Consider the following 25,401-nt stretch of genomic DNA (forward strand, 5'->3'; position numbering starts at 1 on the left):
GGCAGATATGAAACAAAATTATTGTGGAAGCTACCAAAAACTCAACTGAATAATAATTAAGAAGTCGCTACGAAAAGTTTCAATCGTCTGTCAAAACAATTAATGAACGATAAAATTTTACTTGAAAGTTATAATCAAATTTTGCGGGAACAGTTGCATGATAAGGTAATAGAAGAATGCCAAGATCAGTCCATTTTAGAAAATTCATATTACATACCCCACAGACCTGTAATAAAGGAGGACAATGTAAAGACTAAAGTTCGGATTGTTTGTAATGCTTCTTCGAAGGGAAAAAACTGTCTTTCGCTCAATGAATGCTTAAATCAAGGACTGTCATTATTACCTTCCATTGCAGATTTAATCCTTAAGTTTCGTAGACATAAAATTGTGTTCTCCACGGACTGTGAAAAAGCATTTTTACAGATAAAAATTCATGAATGTGACAGAGATTATCTGAGGTTCTTGTATTATAAAGATTGTGATTTCGAAAAGAATGTGATTTCCTGCCAAATAAATCATCTGGCCTTCAGTCTAACATGTTCGCCATTTATTTTAAATTTTGTAATAAAGCATCATGTAGCCAAATATAGCGAGACAAATCCCTCGACATTTGAGATGTTGAATACGTCATTCTATGTTGACTTATTTTATGGATCTGACTCTGTCTCTGAAGCATATGAACTAACAGCAGAAGCTGTAACAATTATGAAAGAAGGCGGGTTAAATTTAAGAAAATTTGAAATGAATTCCCTTGAACTTAAAGAAAATTGGGAAACCAATAAAGACATTTTCGGGGAGAATGCATACTCCGCTGCTGTGTTCAAGGTTCTTGGACTAAAATGGTTCAATGTTGAGGACAATTTCGGAATTGAATTAAAATCATTACTTTCCTACATAGACGGGAATCCTCCTTGTACTAAACGATCAGTTCTTAAGACAGCAGCTCAGGTTTTGAATCCCATTGGATTTATTTCACCTTTGTTATACGCATTAAGTGCCTTTTGCAATAACTATGGATTAAAGGGGTTGGATGGGATGAAGAACTACCCAATGAAGTGCAGCAAAAATGGTTGCAGTGGTGCAAAGAAATTCCAATATTATCTGATTTTAAGATCCCTAGGCGTTACTTTTTAAATAAGGAACTAGATTTTGAATGTGTTCAACTTCATGTGTTTGGAGATGCAAATCAGGCTTGCTATGGAGCTGAAGCCTATTTTAGGTTCCAGAGTAACGCACAAGAACCAAACACCTCATTTATTATGTCCAAATCTAGAGTCGCACCTTTGAAACCATTGACTCTCCCTCGGTTAGAACTAATGGCAGCTCTTATTGCATCAAGACTAGCGAATTACATTAAACACCTTTTCCCGAAGATCAAAACAGTTTTCCTTTGGTCTGACTCTACCATTGTTCTGCATTGGATTAAAGGATCAGCTCGAAACTGGAAGCCTTTCGTTGCGAATCGAGTAACAGAAATTCAGAGCCATACTGATCCGCTGGACTGGAAACATTGTGAGAGCAAATTAAATCCTTCAGATATAATTACAAAATGAAGCCATGCTGAAGAGCTACTGCATTCAGAAAAATGGATTCATGGTCCTGCATTCCTTAAGTTACCTGAAGAAAATTGGCCAGTAGGGAAAATGCAATCTTCGAAGTTTGAAGAAATTAAAAATGAAAGAAGAACGAAAATTGAATTCTCTTTACATTGTGCAACCAAAAGGGATGAGAGCCAAAAGGAATCTTTGTTAAAAGTTGAAAATTATAACTCCTGGAAGAAATTAAAACGATTAACGGCATGGATCCAAAGATTTAGCAGAAATATCAGAAAAAAGAAGGAAGATCGCGATTTAGGAGAACTGAAAGCAGAAGAGATGGAAGAAACAGAAATTTATTGGATTAAGTACATTCAAGAAGAATGTTATCCGGAAGAAATTCACGCTCTCAGAACAAATAACAAGCTTCCTACTCAGTCAAAAATAAAGAAGTTGAATCCGTTTCTTTGAAGTAAACTGCTTCTACTGGGTGGAAGACTGCAAAACGCAAATTTCTCTTCAACTCTCAAGCATCCAATTGTGTTACCATCCAATCATATCCTTGTGCAGATGATCATTTATGATGCTCATGAAAACGTGTTCCATTCGGGAGTGTCGGACACTCTAGTGAAAGTACGAGAAAAATATTGGATAATCAAGGGTTGCCAGGCCATCAAGTCCACTTTGAGCAGGTGTATTGTCTGCAAAAAATTTAATGCTCTACCTGGAAAACAGGTAGTCGCGCCACTTCCGTTATCGAGGATTGAACAGTCATGTCCTTTTCATGTTATAGGCATTGATTATGCTGGCCTTCTTTACATCAAGGAGAAGGAGGAAAAACATTACATTTTGCTTATAACCTGTGCCACCACACGTGCAGTGCACTTGGAACTTGCGAATGATTTAACTGCAGAGACTTTTTTGTTGGCATTTAGAAAGTTTGTGTATCGAAGAGGAATACCTTCTGTAATTTATTCAGACAATGTCAAAACTTTCAAACGATCAAATTTGGACTCAAAGACAATTGTTTCACTAATAAAACACCCAGAAGTTGAACGTTACTTTGCTGGGAAGAACATTAAATGGGTATTCAATGTGGAGAAGGCCCCTTGGTGGTGAGGTTTTTATGAGAGACTAGTGAGAAATGTAAAAACTTCTCTACGGAAAATTTTAGGTAAATCCTCCCACACTAGGGATCAACTTGAAATGACAATTATAGAGATAGAAAGGGTCATCAACTCTAGACCGTTGACTTATTAGTGCAGCGAACAGAATGAACCATACCCGTTAACACCAGCTCATTTATTAGTAGTGAAGAGACTTCTAAGTTTACCATCAGTAAAATTACTTTGCAAGTCCCAACTCTCTACTAGGAGGTTGCTAATTAAACAATTTAACTATCGAGAGAAACTTATGGAATCATTTTGGAAAAGATGGTTAAGGGAATATCTGTTAGATTTAAATTCAGCACATTTTTCTCTAAACAAGGGAAAAGTAAAGGAATTTAAGGCAGATGATATAGTTTTGATTCAAGATGATTTTTTACCAAGAAATTTTTGGAAGCTAGGAAGAATTATTGCAACCTTCCCGGGTAGGGACGGGAAAATAAGAAGTTGTGAAGTAAAAACAGGCACGACAATTCTTAAAAGACCGGTGCAATTACTGTATAATATGGAACTGCAAGATTATTACTAGATATTTTTCAACCTATTTTTAAAAAGTATTTGTTGTACAGTTAAAATTAATTATATTTGCGTAAAAGTGTTCTAAATTATTGGTTTAAATATTAACTGTTTTTTATTTTGGTTCAAATTTCAATCATGTATCAGGGGTGATTGTGACTCCATGAAAAAATACCTGAACTTTTTTTTCCCAAGAAGAAGTATTTTGATGGGCATATATATCACATTACGTACATGTACACATTATATTACATTTTTTTTGTAACTTATATACATAATTATTCCATGAGGCTAACACTCGAAGTTTTAATTGGACTTAATACGTCTATATGCATGAAGGGAATTAAATTCTTTTAATTTCTTAAAATTTTTCAAAGAATTTTATTTTTCTCCACTGTATCTGAATTCTTAACCATTAATTACATTCATTTACTAAAAGTGCATGAAGATTTCAGAATTAAATAAAGTTTGGGGCAAAAGGGGCAGCATGTATTATGATCACTGTGCAAGTGACATCACACAATTCAGTCTAAATGGACTTCTTCTCTTGCTAATTTTTAGCCCTTTAGTTTATTACATTAACAAATTCTGCAATTCTAATAAATTTTGCATTTGATAAGTGACAAAATGTTTTATTTCGCGAATTTTCAAAATTACACTTCTTTTATCAATGCAAAAAAGCTAAATGAATTTAAATCCAAATTGCAAATCCAACTTAAGGAAATAAAACGACTAAAATTTTAAATGAATAATGAAAATATTAAACAATAACACTGGTTAAACTAAGTACTATGTGTTTATTTGCTTGCTATCCAATTTTGAAATGAAAATAAATTATTCCTTTTGAGATAGAAAGATCAAAATTTTGAAAGATTACTTTACAATATACAGAAAGAGAACTGGAAACAAATTGCTAACACTACTTTTTTTACACCTTTCATCCTTCTATTTTTTAAAAATAGCACTAAGTTTTGTTTGTTTATGTCTCGCTTTGAAGAAATCTGAAGGAGGAGAACGCTTTTGCCCTGTTGCAGAAGTGGAATTATTTGATGCACTTGCTACACAAGAAAGCTTAGAACTCTGTGAAGCCGGCACAATAATTGAGGAAGAGGCATCTGAAGTAGGTATATTTTTTTAGTGGTTTCCAAAATACTAAGTGTAGTAATAGCAGAAGAGGAAGTTGAAGCAGATATGATGGTGTTCTTGTTGATCAGAGAATCTTGATAGATAGACCAACTATTTACTAAGTTGTCTCGCAACTTTTTGTTCAGAAACTCCTTTGTAGGGTTTTTAGAGCCAAAAGCTGCACAAGAAGTTTTTTCAATAGAAAGTACATAGTATTTAATAGTTTGAATGGAATCTAAACTATCACAGTTCAGGGATGTGCGGAATTCGGTGATTATATCGTTCATGAAATTGAAAGTGCCCTCAACAGTCGGTCCATGAAAACATGTTAATACTGCCTTAACTAATTTAGACAGAACCGGATATTTTTTTTACCCAGAATTCTTCCATATTAAATATAGTGGTCCAGAATTTAAGGATTTCCCTGTCTTCAAAAGACTCTGTTGATAAATTAGCATCCACTTGGTAATTTCTGATCTCTTGATTTAATTCATCCAGTTCATTGCCATTGACAACATTTGGCAAATAGTCAGCCAGTTTCAACAGTGCCTGAAACGTTGTTGTTTCTCCCCGCAAAGCTGGATTCAAGCCTGTAAATTTAACAAATAAAGAGTTTTTTAACGGCAGCTTTTTAATCATGGACTCTGTACACTTAATATAGCTTTGTTTGAAAACAGATATAGCTTCTTTCAATAAGGGATTCGTATTTCCCAGACCACGAAGAATTCGAGAAGCATCACCACCAACAAAAATTAAGTTATCAGGCAAATGACACTCTATATCATTAACATTAATTTTCAATATTTGGTCATATGTTGCCAATTTGGCTTCCACTTCATGCTTCATAAAATAAACTAAAAATTGTTTTATTAGTTCAAACAATTGAACATGAAGCAAATGAAGCAAACTCTCCCTGCTCTGAAACAATTTAATATATTTGTTCAAATGAAGGAGAGCTGCATTATAAAATCCAATGTGGAGTAGCGTTTTTTTTTTCTTTTTTGGTGCACAAAGAGCTTCTTTACAATCCTCTCTTTTCTTTTCTTTCCTTCAGCTCTCAAAGGTTTCTTTTTTAATAGACAACTGATCTTTTTGACTTCGGAGACTTCATCTTCAGACAGTTCCCTATTTTTGAAAATGTCATCAATAATTTCTTTGTAGATGCTTTGTTCAGCCATCCAAGAAAAATAGAAAACTACTAAGGCATCCCATAAGTAGATAACCCTTTCCAGAACAGCCAAGATATAGATAGAGCCATCTATGATTTGGTCTGGAAAGGGACTTTAGGGGTTTCACTTTTAGTAACTTGCATACTTAAAAAAAAATTTGTCGTTTATCGTGACTTTTGAGATCAATATGTATATCATCACATAAACTTTCTAAGTACCTTTTAAAGGGCTTGGAAAACTGCAAAGCAGTTGCTCACTGTATGGCAAGTATCGCCATCAATATCTAAAAGATTGGTAGCTTTGCTCTTCAATCTTTTTTCAACTCCGCTTTTTTTAACGCGCATGGTATTGCATGAATCCATCAACACACCAATTAAATTACTCCATGGAACTTCATTTTTTTCAATTAGAGAAACTATTTTCAAATAAATTGACAATGCAGTTGATGAAGAGAGTTGAATGGATGATAGATGTGTCACAATTATTTTATTTTCTTTTTCACAATAGTACTGTGCTAAAACAGCTAATATGCTATCCGAGCCTCTTTTAGTGCTTTCATCCAAATTCAAAGAAAATTTTGCATTCCTTAAAATTTCCCACTGTTCATCTTTGATTGTTTTGGCAAGTCCATGCTTCAGTTTGTATGAAACAGGGGTTCGACTTAACTTAAGGGAGTTCAATGCTTGCAAGTCTTTTGATAATGTTTTGGCTAGTTTCACAATTTCTGGAGCTACAGCAAATGAAAGAGAATGTTCAGCAATAAATAAGCACACTAAAGCTTCAGATCGACATTTTCTAGTAAGAAAATCAACAGTTCTGTTGTCTTCTTTCATCTCATAATCACCATCTGGATAAAATCCACCTAATACACCAGCATTTTTTAATGATTCCCGGTTTCTTTTATGAGTATTTGTAGAAGAGTGTTGCATTAATGCCTTTACGCCATCATTAGCATATGTAAAGGGCTTGTTGCAAGATACACAAAAGCAAGATCCAGCCCTATCAATTTTTTTTACACCATATTTCCATTTTTTCATTGTAGGAATCTACTCTGTTTAACCATTCCCAATTAAACTTGTTCTTCTTTCCTGCATCGATGAAGCCAATATCTTCAGATTCATCCAGATACCTCATTTTTTAAATGAGAACATGCAAAGTTCAAATGAATAAATTTATCAAACAAAAAGAGTAGCGAAATGAAAAGTAAGAGTTAACTAGTAAAATTTAATTAAACAAACTAATTTATATTTATGAGGAGCCTATTAATAACAATAAAGTATAATTAGAATTAGTTCAATAACAGAACGCATGCACACAAAGATCATAGACCAGAATATAAAATAAATAAAATATTTGCATACAATAAATTCCTCCAACTGCCATAAAGAACAAAGACAGGAGTCAAAGCTCTTATCACTTTTCTCTTCCTACCTCCCCCCCCCAAAAAAAAAAAAAAAAAAACTGGCCCACCGATTTGATTTTACCCGTTCTCAGTTTGACCTTGAAGCAAGTGTGAATGCATCATCTGAAAAATATTTTCTTTGGCAGAAAAAAAAAAGGAAAAATGTTAGAAGTTGAATCTTTTTCTTTTAGATACACGGCCACAAATTAGAATAGCTGACCTCAGCAGCGAAGGAAATTCGTTTGCGGCAACCCTTCCCAAAGGGGAAAAATATTCTTTCAAGTAACCCTCTTTCCTCTTCTTATCTAGCCTTTATTCTAACCCCCACCCCAGCTGTTCTTCGATAATTACCACAGAGTTTGCAAAACATGACGGTGCTTTATACCAAACAAAACGTCTTCAATTTGGACTTTCGGCGTGCGTTTTATTAAACATCGCCCTAAATTTACAAAAGTGGGTTTTCTGAAAATATAGGAGTTCTGGTATTTTCGAAGATGAAGATACCGGAATTCAAGATGAAAGCACCGAAAATCCGGTAAAATACCGGAACACAATCACCCCTGATGTATATATTGTAAATAAGAAGTATTTGTTAAAGTTATGTTTTCGTTATTGTATTTGTAAATATTGTATATTTATCTTATTCTTCAAACTGTTAGATTTTTGTATAGATTATTGATACATATTTTTTCTTTTCTAGTTCAAATTTAATGTTAATTAAAATTTGCTCAATTTATGAATAAGGAAAATGAATAACTTATGAATGTGAAAAATCTATGATTATGAAAATTTATGAATATGGTAAGTAATCATTTACATAAAATATGGTTTAAGTAAATTCATGGCTGAATTGTATTCAGAAAAATTAAAGAATGGAAAAAAAAAATCTTGGAGTTCAGGTAGGAGAAATTCTGTATCTGACAATTCTTATGGCAATTTGATAATTATCTTTATGGTCCATTCTTTAGCTATTGAAAAAATATTTACTGGCTTTTAAATATGATAAATGAAAATTTTATTCTGTATTTCATAGAAATTATAATGTTTGGAACTTGGATAGAATTTATTAATATGATTTATGAAAATGTATGGTATTTAAATTTATCTCTGAATTTGATTTAAAAAAAATAATAAAATTCTTGACTATGAACTCATGTGCTCTCAAGAAAATAATGATGAACCATTGTTCATCCGGGGAGAGTGAGTAAGAAATTATATGCTCCATGCGGTTACATTGCGTAACACTTGACAGGGATCCTAAGATTGGGATCTCCATAATTGCGTAATGGGGCTTTCCGCGATTGCCTTCTGCGCAGATGCATGAGAGCGCCTGGGTTCTATGGCTATAGACAGTCATGAAGGCATGACTTTTCTCCGCACACACCCCACCTCTTAGCCGTAGGCCTTAGGTTAAGAAGGCATGACTGCAAATAAACCTCCTGACCGAATAGCGGGATAACTTTATGGCATATCCATGGGCGGATTTATGGGGGGTCAGAGGGGGGCAACGCCCCCCCAGTTTTGGGAGGACTTTATATAGTAACAACACATCTTCCAAAAATTAAAAAAAAAAATCATTATTTTTTCGTTTTTGAATAGTTTAGAAGAGCATGGGTGGATTAAGGGGGGGGGGGCAAAGGGGACAATGTCCCCCAGTTTTGGCAGGAGTTTATATAGTAACAACTTATCTTCCAAAATCTTATAACAAAAAAAATCATGATTTTTTCTTTTTTGAATAGGAAATTAAAGTTTACTTTCTTTTAAACTTAAAATAGCCGTTTCTTACAAAGTTTGAACAATACTGTACAGCTGTATAATCTACTACTCAATTTCAGAGACTGGAAAGTGCAAATTATTGATAGGTTCTAAAATCCCTGAAAAGAATTGGCGCAGTATAGCCTATGAGGGCTCTTAAGCCAAAAACCCAATCTAACCAACCAAACCTTGAAAATAATTAGACAAGTCTTTGAAACTCCTAAGCAAAGTGTGCTTCAATTTTATTTCTTATCAAGTGTATAAATTATGAATTGTTCAAATGGGTAGAATGTTACTCTCTTGATACCTATTCTCTAAATCTGTGCACCATTTCTTTTAAAGTATTAACTTGCATCACAAAGCTGTTTTAAAGCGTAAAACTTAAAATTATTTGCCTATTATTTCCAATTAACCCTTATAAGACTTCAAAATGCAGAATTTTATATCCATTTTAGATAATTTCCTCCGGGGGAGTAACTCCCGGGCCCCCCTAAAACTGGAGATATTCTATATCCCACTTAAAAGGGAGCACTGCGTCACTCTCTTAATACCAGCCCCCTCTCTTTTAAGGTCAATTTAAAAAGGACAGCATGATTACACACAGTAATGAAAACGACACATAAAAAAGTCAAGAATGGCCTTACGCATCACAGAAAACAGACAAAAACATGGGAGGGGGGAGGGCAATTAAAAATGTTGCTCCAAAAAAAAAAAAAAATCCTGTCCCCCCAGGAACTCAGTCCTAAATCCGCCTATGGGCATATCTTTTGACCGCTATTCGGGAAAAAGTGCAACTTGGCTGCCCATCATGTATATTGTGAGTAGAAAAATAAATTAGTTTGTGTGTGTTGTGAACATGGTCTCTTCAATTCTCTCTCTCTCTCCAAAATTTGATTTATGGAAAATGTGACAAAGAAGGGGGGCGAAAATCCTCTATAAGTTCCAATGTCATCTTCTGTATAGTACCTTAAAACTTTAAGCTGGAATAACTCCCTGAGCTTTGGTCACCCAAATATCAAGTTTTTTTGTGTCAGTAATAGTTTTCAATGGAGATTATTTCTCTCAAGATAAGCTTGGGGACCTAGTGCCCATATAAAAAGTAAAATTTTGTATTTTTTTACTCATTTTTATTTTTGCTTCAAACTTTTAATATCATAACTACGCTTCTGATTTTGAACATTTTTGCAATAGGAAGTATGCATCTAGAACTAACGTAGTGTTCCTATTATGCGTTTTTCAAAGGGCGCGGCACAGTGCCCTTTTTTTAAAAACTGATAGACATAGTATGTCAATCTAAGAGAAGGTTTATTATCATTTTTTATGTTAGATAACATTTTACATATTTGCAGTTTTCATATCATTGTTCCTTAACGAACGCTAGAATCCGTGACGTAACTAGTCTTGGAATAGAGAACGGCACGTGTAGTGGGCGTTGCCCATGACGTGACTACTTTAACGTCGATTCTTCTTGAACATGTGACGTCACGTGCACACGCTTCGGGCTTGGCCACTGAAGATCACGATCAGGTAGCATTGAAGTGAAGATATGCTAATGAGATTCTGAATATAAGCAAAGCTGTTATCAGTTGATCTCTCTCTCACTTCTTGCACAGCCTAGACGCGTTGGCTCATGTCAGGCAAGCCAACTTGCTGTTTGTTCAGCAAGCTTAGGCTGTTAGCTTTTTTTGTTTAATTGAAGTAGTATGACGTTTGTCCATTGAAGACTTCGTTCCTCATGAACGATAGTCGGGTCAATTGATAATTACTTATTAGTCTAGGTCAACGGGGTATTTGCAATAATGGTATACTTATCCTTATTTACTTTTTGTTAAAGCCATATACTTTGTTTTTTATCTTTTAATAAATTAATTGATGTTTAATGAGCTATTCGTCTTCAATTATACTGATTCACGAACTCCAATTTCACTCTGCTAAATGTATTACGTTGTTTGGGCAAGAGTTAGTTTCAATCATACCTTCCCATCCAACAAAAACACTATTATGCGCCCTGTCTTCTTCAAAGCTGAAAAAATGTGCCCTACCCTTTATCTGCAGATGAAAGTTTTTTCCAGAGTGTGTGATTGTCCGCTTTAAATATTTTCCTTTCTTTTCTGCCTTATCTTTCTCTCTCTTTATTTGCTAATCTTCGAAAAACATTTTTGGACCTCCTGTTATTCCAGGAAAATAATCAGATACTTGAAATAAAAAGAATGTGGTTTATTTCCCTCGGGACCATTTCTAATCCCTGCGCATGTTATGATTGGCTGTCGCGATTTTTAAAACCGGTTCGTTTCTCCAATTACGGTTTTTTTTAATCCTTTCTTTTGCTTTAAAGTAATATTGTCCTTCTAATTTATTGTTACCTTACTACATTCATTTCTTTAAAATTAGCAAAAATTTCCTCGCAATCAATTATATGGGGAAAATCAGGATTGCGGCGATTCCTGAAGATAAAATTGTCAAGATTTGTTAGTATTTATTTCTGTAGGGTTGATTTATTACAGATGAACTGAAAACAGAAAAAAGTCCAGATTTTCGAGTGCTTTATAAATTTTATTATTATTTTTTTTTTTACTTCAAGAGTAGTACGCGAAAAACTCCTGGTATAATTGAGAATTTTTTTGGAAAAATTAGCCAAAAAATTGTTTTTAGTAGTGTTTATTTAAGATGACAGAAAAGAAATAATAAGTAAATAATAGTTGATATTAAACAAGAATTATAAACGAATTAATAAAAACATGTTATAATTTTCTTGTAGTAACAAATTGCATTGGGGCCGACATTTTTTTTTAAATTAAAGAAAGGATTTTGTACTTTTAAGTTGGCAAAATCCCTGTAACTTACTTCTTGAATATTCATCATATACTGAAAGAAAAAGATTACAGTAAAAGAAGTAAAATCTTAGCATTCTTGTTCCAAAATAGAAGCAAAAATTACAATCACAACTGCAAATCCATTACACAAATGGCAATTTTGAAAAGCTTTCGCGATCATAAAAACAGACAAACAATCATACACGCTTTTAGTAAATTATACAATTCTGATGTTAAACCAGTGCAATTACTTTATGTCTCTTTTAAAAATCGCTATTTCTAAACTGCGCGCTACTTTTTAAACAATGCGTTTTCAAAATGGCGTCATGATGAAAATAGTTAATTTTCACAAGTTTGAACAAAAATTTCTTTTACAAAATGAATAAAAAGCAGTACAATCATGTAAATTTCTTTTGTAACACATATGAACAAAATGAAAAGGCGCCCTTGTATCAAATGCGTCTAGACAGCTTAAAGATCGCTGAACTGTTTTTTTTCTCTTTGTTCACATTTTATTTTTTTGCACGATTTTTTTATAGAAAATAAAAAGCCTGCACATAGAGGGGAAAACTAAAAATAAAATTGCTTGCCAAGCAAGAACAAAAAATGTTTGCTTTAAAAAAAAAGAGGGAGTGGCAAATGAAACCAATCAGAAAAATTTCAATTGAGGGTGGGGGCATTTTAGGGGTCAGTAAGTAATTTCCGTTTCCACAAATAGCAGTAGGGTGTTTTTAATCCGAAATTCCAGAAAATTTTGCATGTTTTTAAAGGAAAAAAAAAATTCCCCTTTGTTATTTTTTTGTTTACAGCACAAATGTGTTGAAAAGAAGAATCTTTCTGCATCCGTGACAGGAATATTTTTCTGAAATATTTTTTTACATTTGTTACCAGAGTCGGTCAAAAACACCTAAATTATTTTCAACTCTATTTGAAGTTTTGGGTGTTTCATAAAAGAGAATTGCAAAACAAAGGAGGGGGGGGGAGAGAAAAAGAAACTCATTAAATTTTGTTTCTTTTTTAGTCTCAACTAATAGAATTTAGGTTAATAGCTTAAAACTTAAAACTGCACTAATATAACTTCAATGGAATATGAGTTTTAAGGTACTGTAAAAAAAAAAGATTAAAATTTTAAAAAATAAACAAATGAATGAATAAAACACTAAAATGAAATGTATATTGAATCTAAATATTAACTTTCAGAGTTGGGAAAATGCAAAAAAACTTGAAGTGACTTAGCCTCACCGACTGTTAAAAAGCACAGCTTAGAGTATTCCTTCCTCTTAAAAAACTTTTAATTTTAGCTTCAGTTAAATTTAGGTTGGATGGAAATATAGAAACTGAATTAAACTGTAAGCTTTATTCTCTACAACTACTAAAAAATGTTTTCCACATAAGCCAGCCTTACAAATGTTGTTCATAAATAAGATAAAATATAAGTGTTATTTCAGTGATAAGTACTATTCTTCTTACTAAATACTGCTAAAAAAAGTCTAAGCTTCTATGGTACACATTCATTTTAAAAATTTAAACATCTGAGTCAGAGTTACACCAAACCTTTCTTTTTAGTGAAAGAAAATGAAGCTATAAGAGAAAAATAAATTCATCATGTGGATTTAAGTTCCTGCACTGAAGGATGAATTCTTGTACACAATTCTTTGCAGAGTTTTAGTCATTGAGAAATATTAACTCTGGAATTGAGATCTTTTTTTTATTTGATACTAGCCGCCTGCGGCGACCAGCCGGTCCGCTTTCTTACGCCATTCGCCTTTCTATGCAAGCAGCCACCAACGGCGGCTGGTTGGCAAACTTGTCATTTAAATTTTTACTTCAAGTTTGCCGCCTTCGGAGGCTGTTTAAATAAATTTGGCAGCAGTATTAATCATATATCTCTATCTTTTGTTGTGCCATTCACATTTTTACGCCAAGATTGCCGCCTTCGGCGGCTATCTACCTTTACGATCTTTCTCTAAATTTTCTTATCCATCTCTATTTATTTTAACCTCCCCTCCCATTTCCTAATAAAAACCAAGATCACTCAAAAAAAAAACCATCTTTTTTCTATTTAAGTAGAGCAAAAAAAAAAAGTTATCTTCAAAATTCCCCATAGTGTGCAAAAAGTAGCGTTTGACAAAGAAAAAAAAATCTGTTATTATTGAATTAAATGTGCATAACTATGAAATGTAACGTAACAAACGTAATATAGATGCAGCAAAACGTTCCAGCTTGGGGGGGGGGGATGGAAAAAGAAATAAATGCAATCCCTAAATAAAACAAAAACAAAAAAAAGGAAAGAAAAAAGCAAGCTCTGCCGAAAAACACGCGGTCATCACGTCATAAAATGTAGAAGTAAGCTGTATAGTAAAAACAAAAGATAAACATTGTTTGCGATTAAGATTCCATCGTAAATACCGAATCGAAATCCAAGTAGTGACGTCAGAGGCATAAAAGATTGAAGAACGCTTTTTTCGACCGATGCGTGGAAAGACAATGTGTTCAGCATTAAAAAATTGTTTTAAAAAAAACTATTGCGTATTTTTAAGAACTTTTTTCTTCTGAAGAGGGCGAAATGGTTTTACTATTACCAACTTAAATTTTAGAAATGGGGCTTTGATACTTCTCGCAGGATGATATTTAAAAAAAACAAAACCCAGAAAAAATGCAAATTAAAGGTTTTTTGAAAAATTCATAAAAAATACAAAAATTGCTCTATTTTCAAAATTTTTTCATTCATCATATTTAAAATTAAATCTACTTTATAGTGCAAAAAATATTTGTGTGGCCCGATTAGTTCGGGGTCTGTGAGGTAAAAAGTGCAAAAAAAAACACATAAAACATTAAATAACTTTTTTTCTAATTAAAATATCAAAAATCGAAGCCCGAGGTGCACATCTTCAGCAAAAACTGCACCTGTATACCAAATTTCATCTTTCTAGGTCTTACCGTTTTCTCGAGATGCGCGCCACACACACACACACAAACATCTTATTTTATTATATGTATAGATTTCTTCTCGCTCCTGTTTATTTAACTCTTCAAAGCAAGGTGTATACACATCACTCTCCAAGGGCCCTTGTACCTATCAAAGATGTGATTTCGCCCTAACATGTTATACACAGCAGTACTCAGGGGTGCACATACCCTCCATGAGCAAGGGTGCACCCCTTAAATACCACAAAGATCCCTCCCCCCTAAAAATTTAAATGGCCCAGTCTGCACCCCCCCCCCCCCCCCATCCAGATGGCCACCCTGGTTGTATGAAAAAAAACTCCGGAGCAGGTGCCATTTCATTCGCAAAAAGTGCCCTTTTTTGCATTTGAAAGTGCCTTTTTTAAAAAATACACCCTGTTCCTTTTTGAAAAAAAATGTGAACACGAGACTAACGATTGCGAAAATAGAGGTACTGCAGGTTAAAATGGAACACTCTGTATAAGGAGGTTTCAGATCCTTTTCTTTGCCTATGATATTCAAATAAAATATATAAAGTTTCCTTTCATAAACAGAACTGAACTCTTTACAAAACTTTTCAAATTCCTATATTAATACAAATTCATGAGTCTCTTTGTCTTTTAGGTTTTTATTAACCTCTAATCCTCTCATAGAGGGAATTTTCATGACTAAGAGAGGAAAATACCTCCTCAACTCTGTACTCTACTATTTTGTATAACTTTCATGCTTGTTTTCAGTTTTGGTTTGTGTTCCAGCATCGGTTAGCTATTTTGTTACTTTTGGAAAGGTTTCAATAATATCCATTTTCAGCCTAATTTGTGGAAGATTGTTAATAGTTACAGGCTGTTTAACTTATGTTTACTTTTGTAGCTCTGAACAATTTCTACAAAATGAGAAAGAAAAAAAGGTGTAATATGGTACTGTTTTTAAGTAAAAAGGAAAAGGTGTAGTGTGTAAATACTCTTCTGCTGAGTACAAACAGGCAATATCGTGTAAGATGGAAAAACAAATTAAAAAAATGTTACAAATGCCATGCAGGTCTAAAAAAGCTTTCTTAGTGCTTTTTTCAAAATTTTCAACATGAAACAATGGTTTAATAGGTTTTTTTCACGTTAATTATATTTTCACTTTAGGAACTTCAGTTTTTGAATTTTTCAGCCTAATTATGATTTGCACCTTGGAGCCCGCCACGGACATTTGCCACAGTTTCCTCTGGCCTTTTCCTAAGCCTAATTATGATGACATTAGACAATTATTACACAATTATTTGCTACATAGTTTTATAAAAACGTATTTTTCAACTATTTATGACGTAAATTATAACTTCCCATAAATTCCTGAAAATATATGGATTTCGGGAATACTTCCAGAAACATTCTCTGGAAATATTTCCACGAGTATAAATTTACAGTAATTTTACATCACTACTCATGACAATATTGAAGGATGGTAAAACTTGGTGACATGTATCACTTATGCATTAAATGTGCATAAATAGTTGCTACTTTTAAAAATACAACTTTTGTACACAACATTTCAAGCATTCTAACAAATGTTTGTGGCAAAACCAATCTGAATCAATAAAAACTCTGTAGAACATCTGTAAGAACATGGTACAAAATTCAGCTGTATTACAACACGGAAGTTGTTCTAACCAATGTTTATGACTCTTAAAATTCAACTCTAACATGATGCAGAAAAATAATGCTGGGGTAGACCCCCGCCTTCAGAACTCCTCGGACTACTCGGCTGCACTTTCGGACTACTCTGTGGATTAGAGTAATCAGTAGTATTGTCCCAGCAACCTGAATCTGGCAGTAATGGCTGTCATGTTTGTTTCTTAGGTTGTTCATATTATTTTCTACCAGAGTTCCAACTATCAACCAGTAGATGATAATGGGAACACATTTCTAAATGTGATTGCTTGTTTTTCAGATGGTGCAGACAAAAGAGGGATTAAGTAAAAATGAAGGAGATAGTAATTGTAGTGTAATGCAAAGAGAGAAGTTAATATAAAGCTTCTTAAACTTTCAAGTGTAATGTCAAGCAAAAAAAAAGCTATGTAAAAAAACCTAAGGAAGAGTTTGACAAGCTACTTAACCTCAAGTTGGGAAGAAACCTGTTTTGCTAATGTAAATAAAATACTAACTAGTAGAAACATTGTTTAACTAATGCAAAAGACATTTTATAGACTTAAGCAAGATACGTTAAATAAATGATATTTCAATTCCTCATCCAAAATTAGATAACTCATTAGTTTTCACATGAAAAGAGAAGTTCAGGACAAAAATGGCTCATAATTCTTCACAACGCATCATTCCGCTCGGTCATTGAAAAAATTTCAACCTTTATTGAATGAAATATAAAAGGGTTTTGTCTGGAAAATTAAAAAAGTTTTTTGATCTTCTCAAACCAGTTTGGAGAACAATAAGTTCTCATCTGCATTTTCATTGATGAGATAGCCATAACCAGTCCAGTGCAAGAACATGAGAGAAAACTCATTTAAGAGTAGGGGAGAAGTTTACAAGCTTTCCACTGCAGAAAGAGGCTGGCTCATAACCACTTGTTGAAATCATATCAGAGTTGGGAGATTTTGTTCCTCAAGTGCTGGTGTTTCTTTACAAAAAGATGAAACCTGAACCAATCGATGGAGCTCCTTCCACAAGCATTGCTACTTGACATGTATCAGGATGAATGCAAACTAATTTCCATACTACGTTTTAATTTCATTTATAATGTAAAACTAACTAAGGATCATCCAGTAGTTTTAATATCAGATGGCTACACGATACACACTCACATCCTAGATGTGATCAATCTTGTTCAAGAAAATAGCATCTTATTAGTGTATTTCTCACCCCATTCTATAGATCGGTGGTACCCAACCTATGGCCCGCAGGCCACATGTGGCCCTTCACTCTGTTCCAATGTTACAGTTCAAAAACTATTTACTGGAAACTTATAAAACAACCATTTATCTTCATTTGGTAGAAAGAATGATTGCAGCAAATTTGGAGGGCCAAATAATCAGAAATTGGTTTCTTCAGATGGAAACTTTGTATTTATTCAATAGGTATATCGTAGTAATAACAACAATTCTTGGTTTGTAATTCTCTTTCTTATCTGTGCTTTCCTATATTATCTAAGGAAAAAAATCAAGCATATTTAATTTTTTTATGCATTCTGGCCTGCAAGAATCATTTTAAAAGGCCCTCTTCAAAAAAAAAAAAAAAATTCAAGTTTTTCTTTGGGAACTGTAATAACTGTTCTGGCAGAAATAACGCACTCGAAAACAATCATATACAAAAAAGGTGTTATTTTGAAGAGCACATGACAACATATTTTTTAATAGTTCAGTGCTCAAAACCTATGTTTTCAACTTAAATGTTGAAACTCCTGCTCATTTGGATTTTATTATGTTGAATACTTTGCAAACTTTCCAGTAACGTGAGTGGTCCTTCACTGAAAAAGGTTGTACAGCCCTAGAATAAGTGGTATACTTTTAATCAACTATTTTAAATGCTTCTATTGTAATACCTTTAAATAAGTAAACATAGCAAGTTTTCAACCAAAATACAAGCAATTTCTCATTGAAATATAATTAAAAAAGTTAAATAAAACTCTTAAAATTTAGTAATTTAAAAAATATTTACCATTCCTTCCGATCAGCTAAACCCTTCCATAGGGTATCCGTTCTTACCCTACGTTCTATTAACTTCTTCCATAATAATCCTTCAGATATAACTCTGTACCACTCTTTGGAAACTAGTTCGGCAGCACATAAAGATTTGGCATCCAAATAAGACAAAATACTTTCTGCTACATGATCTAAACCCTTTTCTGAAAGAAGAAATAAAGAAAAGCAAGTCATTGAACTTTTTAAAATTAAATACGTACTGAAACATACCTATGAATCAGGGCTTAATTTATATAGGAGCTTACGAGAACTGAGTTACCACACTTCTTTTTAATTTTATGCAAATTCAGCAAAATGCTTATGCAACATTTTAGCAGAATTTCAGGCTACTAATGCATAAAAATAAGTCAATGGGGATTAAAGGGCTTTTGCACTTCATTTGGTAGATATTAAGCCCAGCTATAAATACAATAATATTACTTTTTCCTACATGTATGTACTTTTAGTTCAATGGTTATATTAATAATAAAGCATGAACTTTACTTCTTTCTTCTGTACCCTTTTTTAGACAAAAATACTCAGGGTTTTATTAACAGTTTATTTTACATATTTAAGGGACTTCCTTCACCTGCCACACTTCTTCAAGTATATACCCGGGCTCTAGCGAATTTTCATACAGTACAGTGCCGGAAAAAAATCTTTACATATGGGTGGCAATTAAAACCCTGACATGCTAACTTGTCATGATTTTACTTCGTATGCTCATCGAGTGATGCGAGATGACTGGCCGGTTACACTGTGCTCCAGTCGTCTCACATCATTAGGGTGAGCATGCCAAGTAAAATCAAGACAAGAAATTTGCATGCCAGGATTTTAATAGCCACCCCACATATAAAGATTTTTTTTTCTGGCTCCAGTGATGTACCTACAGGGTATACTCCATATACGCCGTATACTCTCAAACATTTTTTAGAGGTATAGCTTATACCTCAAGCTTCAAAAAATTTTCATATTATGACATATTATATATATATGATCGCATACACAAATTGTGCGTAATGGATTACTGGGAGTATACCCTCAGAATAATTGATGGGAATATCAGTGGCTGGCACTGTACTATCGCGGCAGTTGCTCAACAAATAAAAATTATTAAAAGGGTACTATTTATACTATGTACCAATACATAATTTTAAGATGATTTTTAAGATCTATGAGTCTTGATTAATTACTAGCACAATCTACCCCCTTTTCTGCAAGATTGTAGAATAGGGGAACAATGATGATATAATGGATTTATAGCTATTGATAACCAAGAATCTTTAAGTTTGTGACATTCGGCAGATGTGTATGGCAACTTGAATGCTTGCAAGTTACATGGAAACAAACTCATTTAGCATTATCATCATGGGTGCAAGTTTGGTGATGTGTTCAAGACGGAAAATATTTTCAGCTCCCCTCCCCCCTCGCCCGCATGCAGGCTTAAGGAAAAATTTATGTGTATTTTTCAAGACCATGTCTGTTTCTTTTAGTTTTTACTTTTTTGATGTGTCCATTCTCCGATTTTTAGAAAAAATGAATTTCTTCGAAAACGAGGTACTGTTAGACATTTCTTTCTGTAAAACATCTGCAGCTCGTGCTATCGAAATTTTAAGAACCCCCTGACACGCAAAATATTTCCAGCTCTCTTTTGAGATCTTGTTTGAAATAATGCGACCATTTTTTAAACAAATATCATGTTCTAACTATTGAAAAAAATTTCAAAATACGTTCACTTTTTGCATTTGCCCCGCCCTAGAATAGTAACCTCCCCTTTTTGAGGGGTAAGCGCTAATGGGGTGTAAGATTTATTACCCTCTCATTAGTTCCCCTCAATGACCTTCGCTGGACGTCCTTTCTTCTTTCCTCTTTTCCTAAGGCTTTCGTGAAGAATCAAGTGCTTTTGAAAGTGAATCCATGTAGATGCATGCTATTAGCTGTTAAATTAGCAACATTTGCTTTTTTTCAAATTTGTGGTTTGAAAAGAAATAGATTTGAAAGGAATATTTCTGAGTCAAATGTTTATTTACAATATAATGAACATTGTTACAATGCTGTCGAATGCGAAAAGTTGACATTTTTCCCTTCCAGTAGAAAAATATTTTTTATCTATAGATTAAATCGTATTCCAGATACTAGGTATTTTGCATCGTTTTACATGTGTTTTATGTTACTACAAATGGTACACACATAAAGTGCTTTCCACACCTCAACAAACGTTTTGAAAATTATTTGTGTCTTTAAAAGCCAGACTCGTCAAATTTCTTTAGAGGTAGATACACATTGAACATGTAATTCATAATATACAGTAAAATCCATCGAATTTCAGAATTGGGATTGGAAATTTATTTGGTTGAAACAAGTATTTCGTTGCATTAGTATGCGTTGTAATAGGATTTTACTGTATTTCTCTTTAGGAAACTTCCTAAGGAGGAAAACGATGCATAATTTGACCTTAAATAGAATCGTGAAACGTTTCTTATGGGGTCGCAATATTACTCCTTCTTTTTGTACGATATTATACCGTTTTTAAACATTACGTGAGAAACAAAATAGCATAATTTTTATTTTCCAGGGCAGCAATGCGAATCGTGGTTAATTTTATTTTTATTAAAGACTATTTCCTAGCTTACATTTTGTGTCATAATTCCTGCGTTTTACACCAAGTTTTTATTTATTGCCAGAAACAATGAAAAAAAAAAGTTAAAACACTTATTTTTAATTAGCTGTTTTGGAAATAGCTTAAATATATGGATATTGTGATTAACTGCAGGTTTTGAGTGTTTTAATCAAGCAATCATGTACTTGTGTTATTCCATACTTTTCAGAGCGAATCAAGCTTGTACAAATAGTCTTTACAATTTAAAAACATGTTTTATATTTTTTGAAGTACGTTGCTTAAATATTATTTCTCCAACAGTGCTATCATTTTTGGAAAACTACTAAAATTCAGAACAATATTTATTCTTCCAGAAAAAAATAAGTTTTTTTTCTTTTCTTTTCTTTTTTGAGCAATTGCGAATGCTTATTATCCTTACTTGAACAAAGCTGATGTTGCTCTGATTTTTCAGATTGTCATGATGACAAGAATAACTCTAGCTCGTTGTTTTAATATTTACTAAGAAGTCAAACTTTCGTCGCCATGGTTACTAATCGTTTGTGTTCATTCAATGTTTAACTTAAGTAGATTTTACCTTTAAAAAGGGGGGGGGGGGTTGTAAAATTACATTTCAGGAAAAAAACATCAATGTGGATGAAATTAAAAAGCAAAATTTCATCCAAATACAAAATTTCTAGATTACTAATACCGACATTTTAGACTGACAAGAAAACAAAAATACAGAAGGCTTTCTGATGTCTTCAGAAAGTTTTCACAATAGAAATAGTTTTATTTTTTTTTTTTTTAATCTTTATAAGAATTTGGAAGCTGTATTTTTGGAGAATAAAAATACTTTTCAAAAACATTTATTCAGTTGCGGAAAACATTCCGTACACCAACATACTCATTAAATACATAGAAAATCATGAAAAACATATTAGCAATTTAATATGATTCGGTTAATAAAAAAAACACACCGTGGTAGAATTACTAAGCATTGTATGTATTAGTTTTAATGACGTTTTCAGCCTTATGTTGCTGACAAAGCTAACTAAGATGTGAACAATATAGAATGGGGGTTACAAGTTTTCACTGTTTTCTATTTTCATTCTCAGAAGCTAGATCAGCATTTTAATACAATGTAGAAAAAATTAATTACAGGCATAAAGGTTTTCAGGTCACATAAGCACCCCCCACCCCCCCCTCCCTTCAAAAAACATCATTAAAGATCGTCTTAAATTTCGTTTTTATGGCTTTAATTCAAAAAATTTCGGGAAGGAGTTTGTGAAAAGTCCTTCTTTTGACCATAAAAAAAAAAGTCGTCTAAAAAAGTCGCAACAGGCTCTGGGCCCAGCTAGACTGGTCCTAATCAATTTACAATCCCCAGTGAAGATCAATGGCCCTCTTAAAACTATCTACTCCCTTGCTCATTACCACCTCTTCCGGTAAACTGTTCCAAGGTTCCACTACCCTGCTATAATAATATTTTTCCTAATATCCATGTTAGCCTGAGATTTAAATAGCTTAAAACAATGACCCCTTGTCCTGTTTTCAGTGCTAAACTTCAGCCCCCGTAACATCTTTCATTTTAATAAATTTAAACAACTGAATCATGTCCCCTCGGTCTCTTCTTTGCTAAAGACTGTACATTTTTAACCTTCTAAGCCTGGAATCATAGTCTAAGTGAGAAAGTCCATTTATTAGCCTTGTAGCTCGCCTTTGAACCCCTTTCCAATACATTAATGTCTTTCTTAAGATAAGGAGACCAAAACTGAACAGCATACTCCAAATGAGGTCTTACCAAACTTCTATATAAGGGCAGAAGAACCTCTTTAGATTTGTTTGAAATAGATCTATTGATAAACCCAAGCATCTTATTGGCCTTGTTACTAGCAATGCTGCACTGTTGGCTAAACTTTAAATCCTGACTTATTAAGACCCCAGATCAGTAACATTGTCTGCCTGACTAATGACTGAACCTTGCAAATAATAACTTGTACACTTATTTCCATGCCCTAAATGTAGCACTTAACATTTCCCAACATTAACAGCCATACCCCATTTATCAGCCCACTCCGTAATATGATCTAGATCCTCTTGCAGCTGTTTTGCTTGTTCTGCATTGTCTACAGTCCCCCATAACTTTAACATCATCAGCAAAACAATTCATGTTCCCAGAAATATTTTTGTGAATATCGTTCATAAAAACAATGAACAAAAACAGGCCCTAAAACTGATCCTTGAGGAACCTCGCTTAAAACCTCACTCCAATTAGAGTAATTTCCCCTTACAACTACCCTTTGTTTCCTTCCGGTCAGCCAGTTTTTACCCAAATGAAAGTTTCCCCTCCTATTCCTATATCAGCTAATTTGCTAAGTAGAGCAACATGCGGTACCTTATCGAAAGCTTTTTGAAAATCAATGTAAACAACATCTACAGGCTTCCTATTGTCCAAAGCCATGGTAACTTTGTCATAGAAATGTAATAAATTAGTTGCACAAGATTTGCCTTTCCTGAAACCGTACTGAAAACTAGTCAATAGATTATTAGTCTCTAGAAAATTTACTATCTTAATTTTTATCAATGTTTCAAAAATTTTGCAAACCACCGAAGTTAGACTCACAGGTCTATAATTTCCCGCACTCCCTTTAGACCCTTTCTTGAAGAGCGGTGTAATGTTAGCCAGCTTCCAGTCCTCTGGCACTGTCCCCGAATTATAAGAAGCATTGAAAATGTTTGCGATTACATCTGCTAATTCCTCTGCACATTCAACTAAAATTTTCGGATAAATATTATCTGGCCCCGGAGCCTTAGTCTCTTTAATTTTTTTCAAATGAAGTAAAACGTCATCCCTAGAAAATACAAAGTCCTCAAGCTGTACTATAGCTTGTGTCTTGTTGGTGTCAACTGTTGAGATACAATTATCGTTAAAAACACTCGAAAAAAGTTATTAAGAACATTAGCAATATCACTATCGTCCTGAATTAAAATTCCGTGCTCATCAACCAGTGGCCCAATATGACCATTTCGAACTTTCCCCGAATTAGCGTATGCAAAAAAACCTCTTGGGATTCCTGTTTATGTTATCTGCCAGTCTTTGCTCCAACTCTCTTTTCTGAATCCGCACCAAATACTTAAATTTACCGCCTTGCCTTGCAATATTGGAGCCTATCTGCACAGTGACCAGTTTCTCTAAACCTACGAAAAGCAGCTTGCTTGTAATTTAGAGCGTCTTTAGTTTCCCTGGAGAACCACATTGGCCAAATTTTAGTGTTGACACCCTTTCTCCTAAAAGGAACATAATCCCCAACTGTTTCCACTAGCTTTTCCTTAAACTCTGCCCACTGAAGATTCACATCGCTATTGTCCAATCCAGAAGAAAAAACTGCTTTCAAACTCTGCCTAAGTGCCACAAAATCAGTATTTCTGAAATTGGGCACAAACCTAAAATTCTCTACTTTGTGCATATCAAATTTAATCCCAAACCTAATACTGTTGTGGTCACTGTCTCCAATGTGTTCCCCTACCCATAACCCCTGAACAGAACCTTCCATATCACAGAAAACTAGATCCAAAATCACATCCTGTCGAGTACCCTGAGTTACAATTTGATCTAAAAAACAGTCACCAATTACTTTCAAAAATTCCTCTTCTCTGCTATACTATGGTAAAAATTATTCCAATCAATTCCTGGAAAATTAAAATCTCCCATTATAATGACTGACCCCTTGCTTGAAATGTCACTAATAATACTAAACACCTGTTCATCTTGACCCTGGCTTAAGTTGGGTGGCCTATAAATGTTCCCTAAACGTAGTTTATTTCCCTTATTGCTCATCAACTCCAGCCAAATCATATCAATCTCATTAGGTTTATCATTAATTACCAATTCATTGCAAGTTAAAGTGTCTCTGACATAAAATAAAACCCCACCACCTCTTTTACCTACTCTATCTTGTCTAAACAAATTATATCCAGCAATAGATAATAAATCATCATCACTTTTGGTAGCCCATGTCTCAGTAACTCCAATAATATCCAACCTCTCATCAATAATTATGCTTTTCAATTCTTCCATCTTGTTCCTAATACTACGAGCATTTGTATAAAAAACCTTAAGTAAGCCCATCTTACTTTTATTTAATGCTGCACGATTATTTGAATCCCAATTGTTAAAATCTTTTCTCTTATTAGCCACCCTATTTCGGTTTCTACTAAAATCCAAATAGTTAATACCCTTCGAATTCTGCTCCTTAACCATGCCCCCCATTCCAACTTAGTTTTTTGATTCTGAAGCCTCTAAAACCAAACCACTAACCATTTTGACCCCTGTAGAGCTCAGATGCAGGCCATCCCTAGCAATCCAATCGCGTTTACATTTACTCCACACATCAATAAACCTGATACTACGCTTAACGCAAATTTCCTTGAGTATCAGGTTCATACACCTAGCCCGTTGGTTTAACCAACTCCTATGCACTCCATACCTGGGAAGCAAACCAACCACTTGGACATTTGCCGAACAGTTGGTTGCTTTGTCCAACAGGGAATCCCATTCCTTTGTAAACTCATCGTTGTTTACTATGGCCTACATCGTTAGTTCCCACCCACAAAGTAATTTCATCCTCTTTATTAATACCCCCTTCTTTTCAGCAACCCTATTTACATCTTTCACACCGAGTCCCTGACAAACAACATC

At 33.8% G+C, this 25,401-nt stretch overlaps 1 protein-coding gene across 1 annotated transcript in view; it reads right to left on the reverse strand.

Moving 5' to 3' along the window:
- LOC129218364 (beta-TrCP-like) overlaps positions 1-25,401 on the reverse strand; it is a 103,398-nt gene that overhangs the window by 51,019 nt on the left and 26,978 nt on the right. The window contains exon 3 of the mRNA XM_054852606.1: positions 18,081-18,267. Coding sequence (XP_054708581.1) covers positions 18,081-18,267 — 187 coding nt within the window. The remainder of the gene's footprint in view (positions 1-18,080; positions 18,268-25,401) is intronic.

The sequence above is a fragment of the Uloborus diversus genome, chromosome 3 (assembly GCF_026930045.1).
Source record: "Uloborus diversus isolate 005 chromosome 3, Udiv.v.3.1, whole genome shotgun sequence".
In the NCBI taxonomy this organism is placed as follows: Eukaryota; Metazoa; Arthropoda; class Arachnida; order Araneae; family Uloboridae; genus Uloborus; species Uloborus diversus.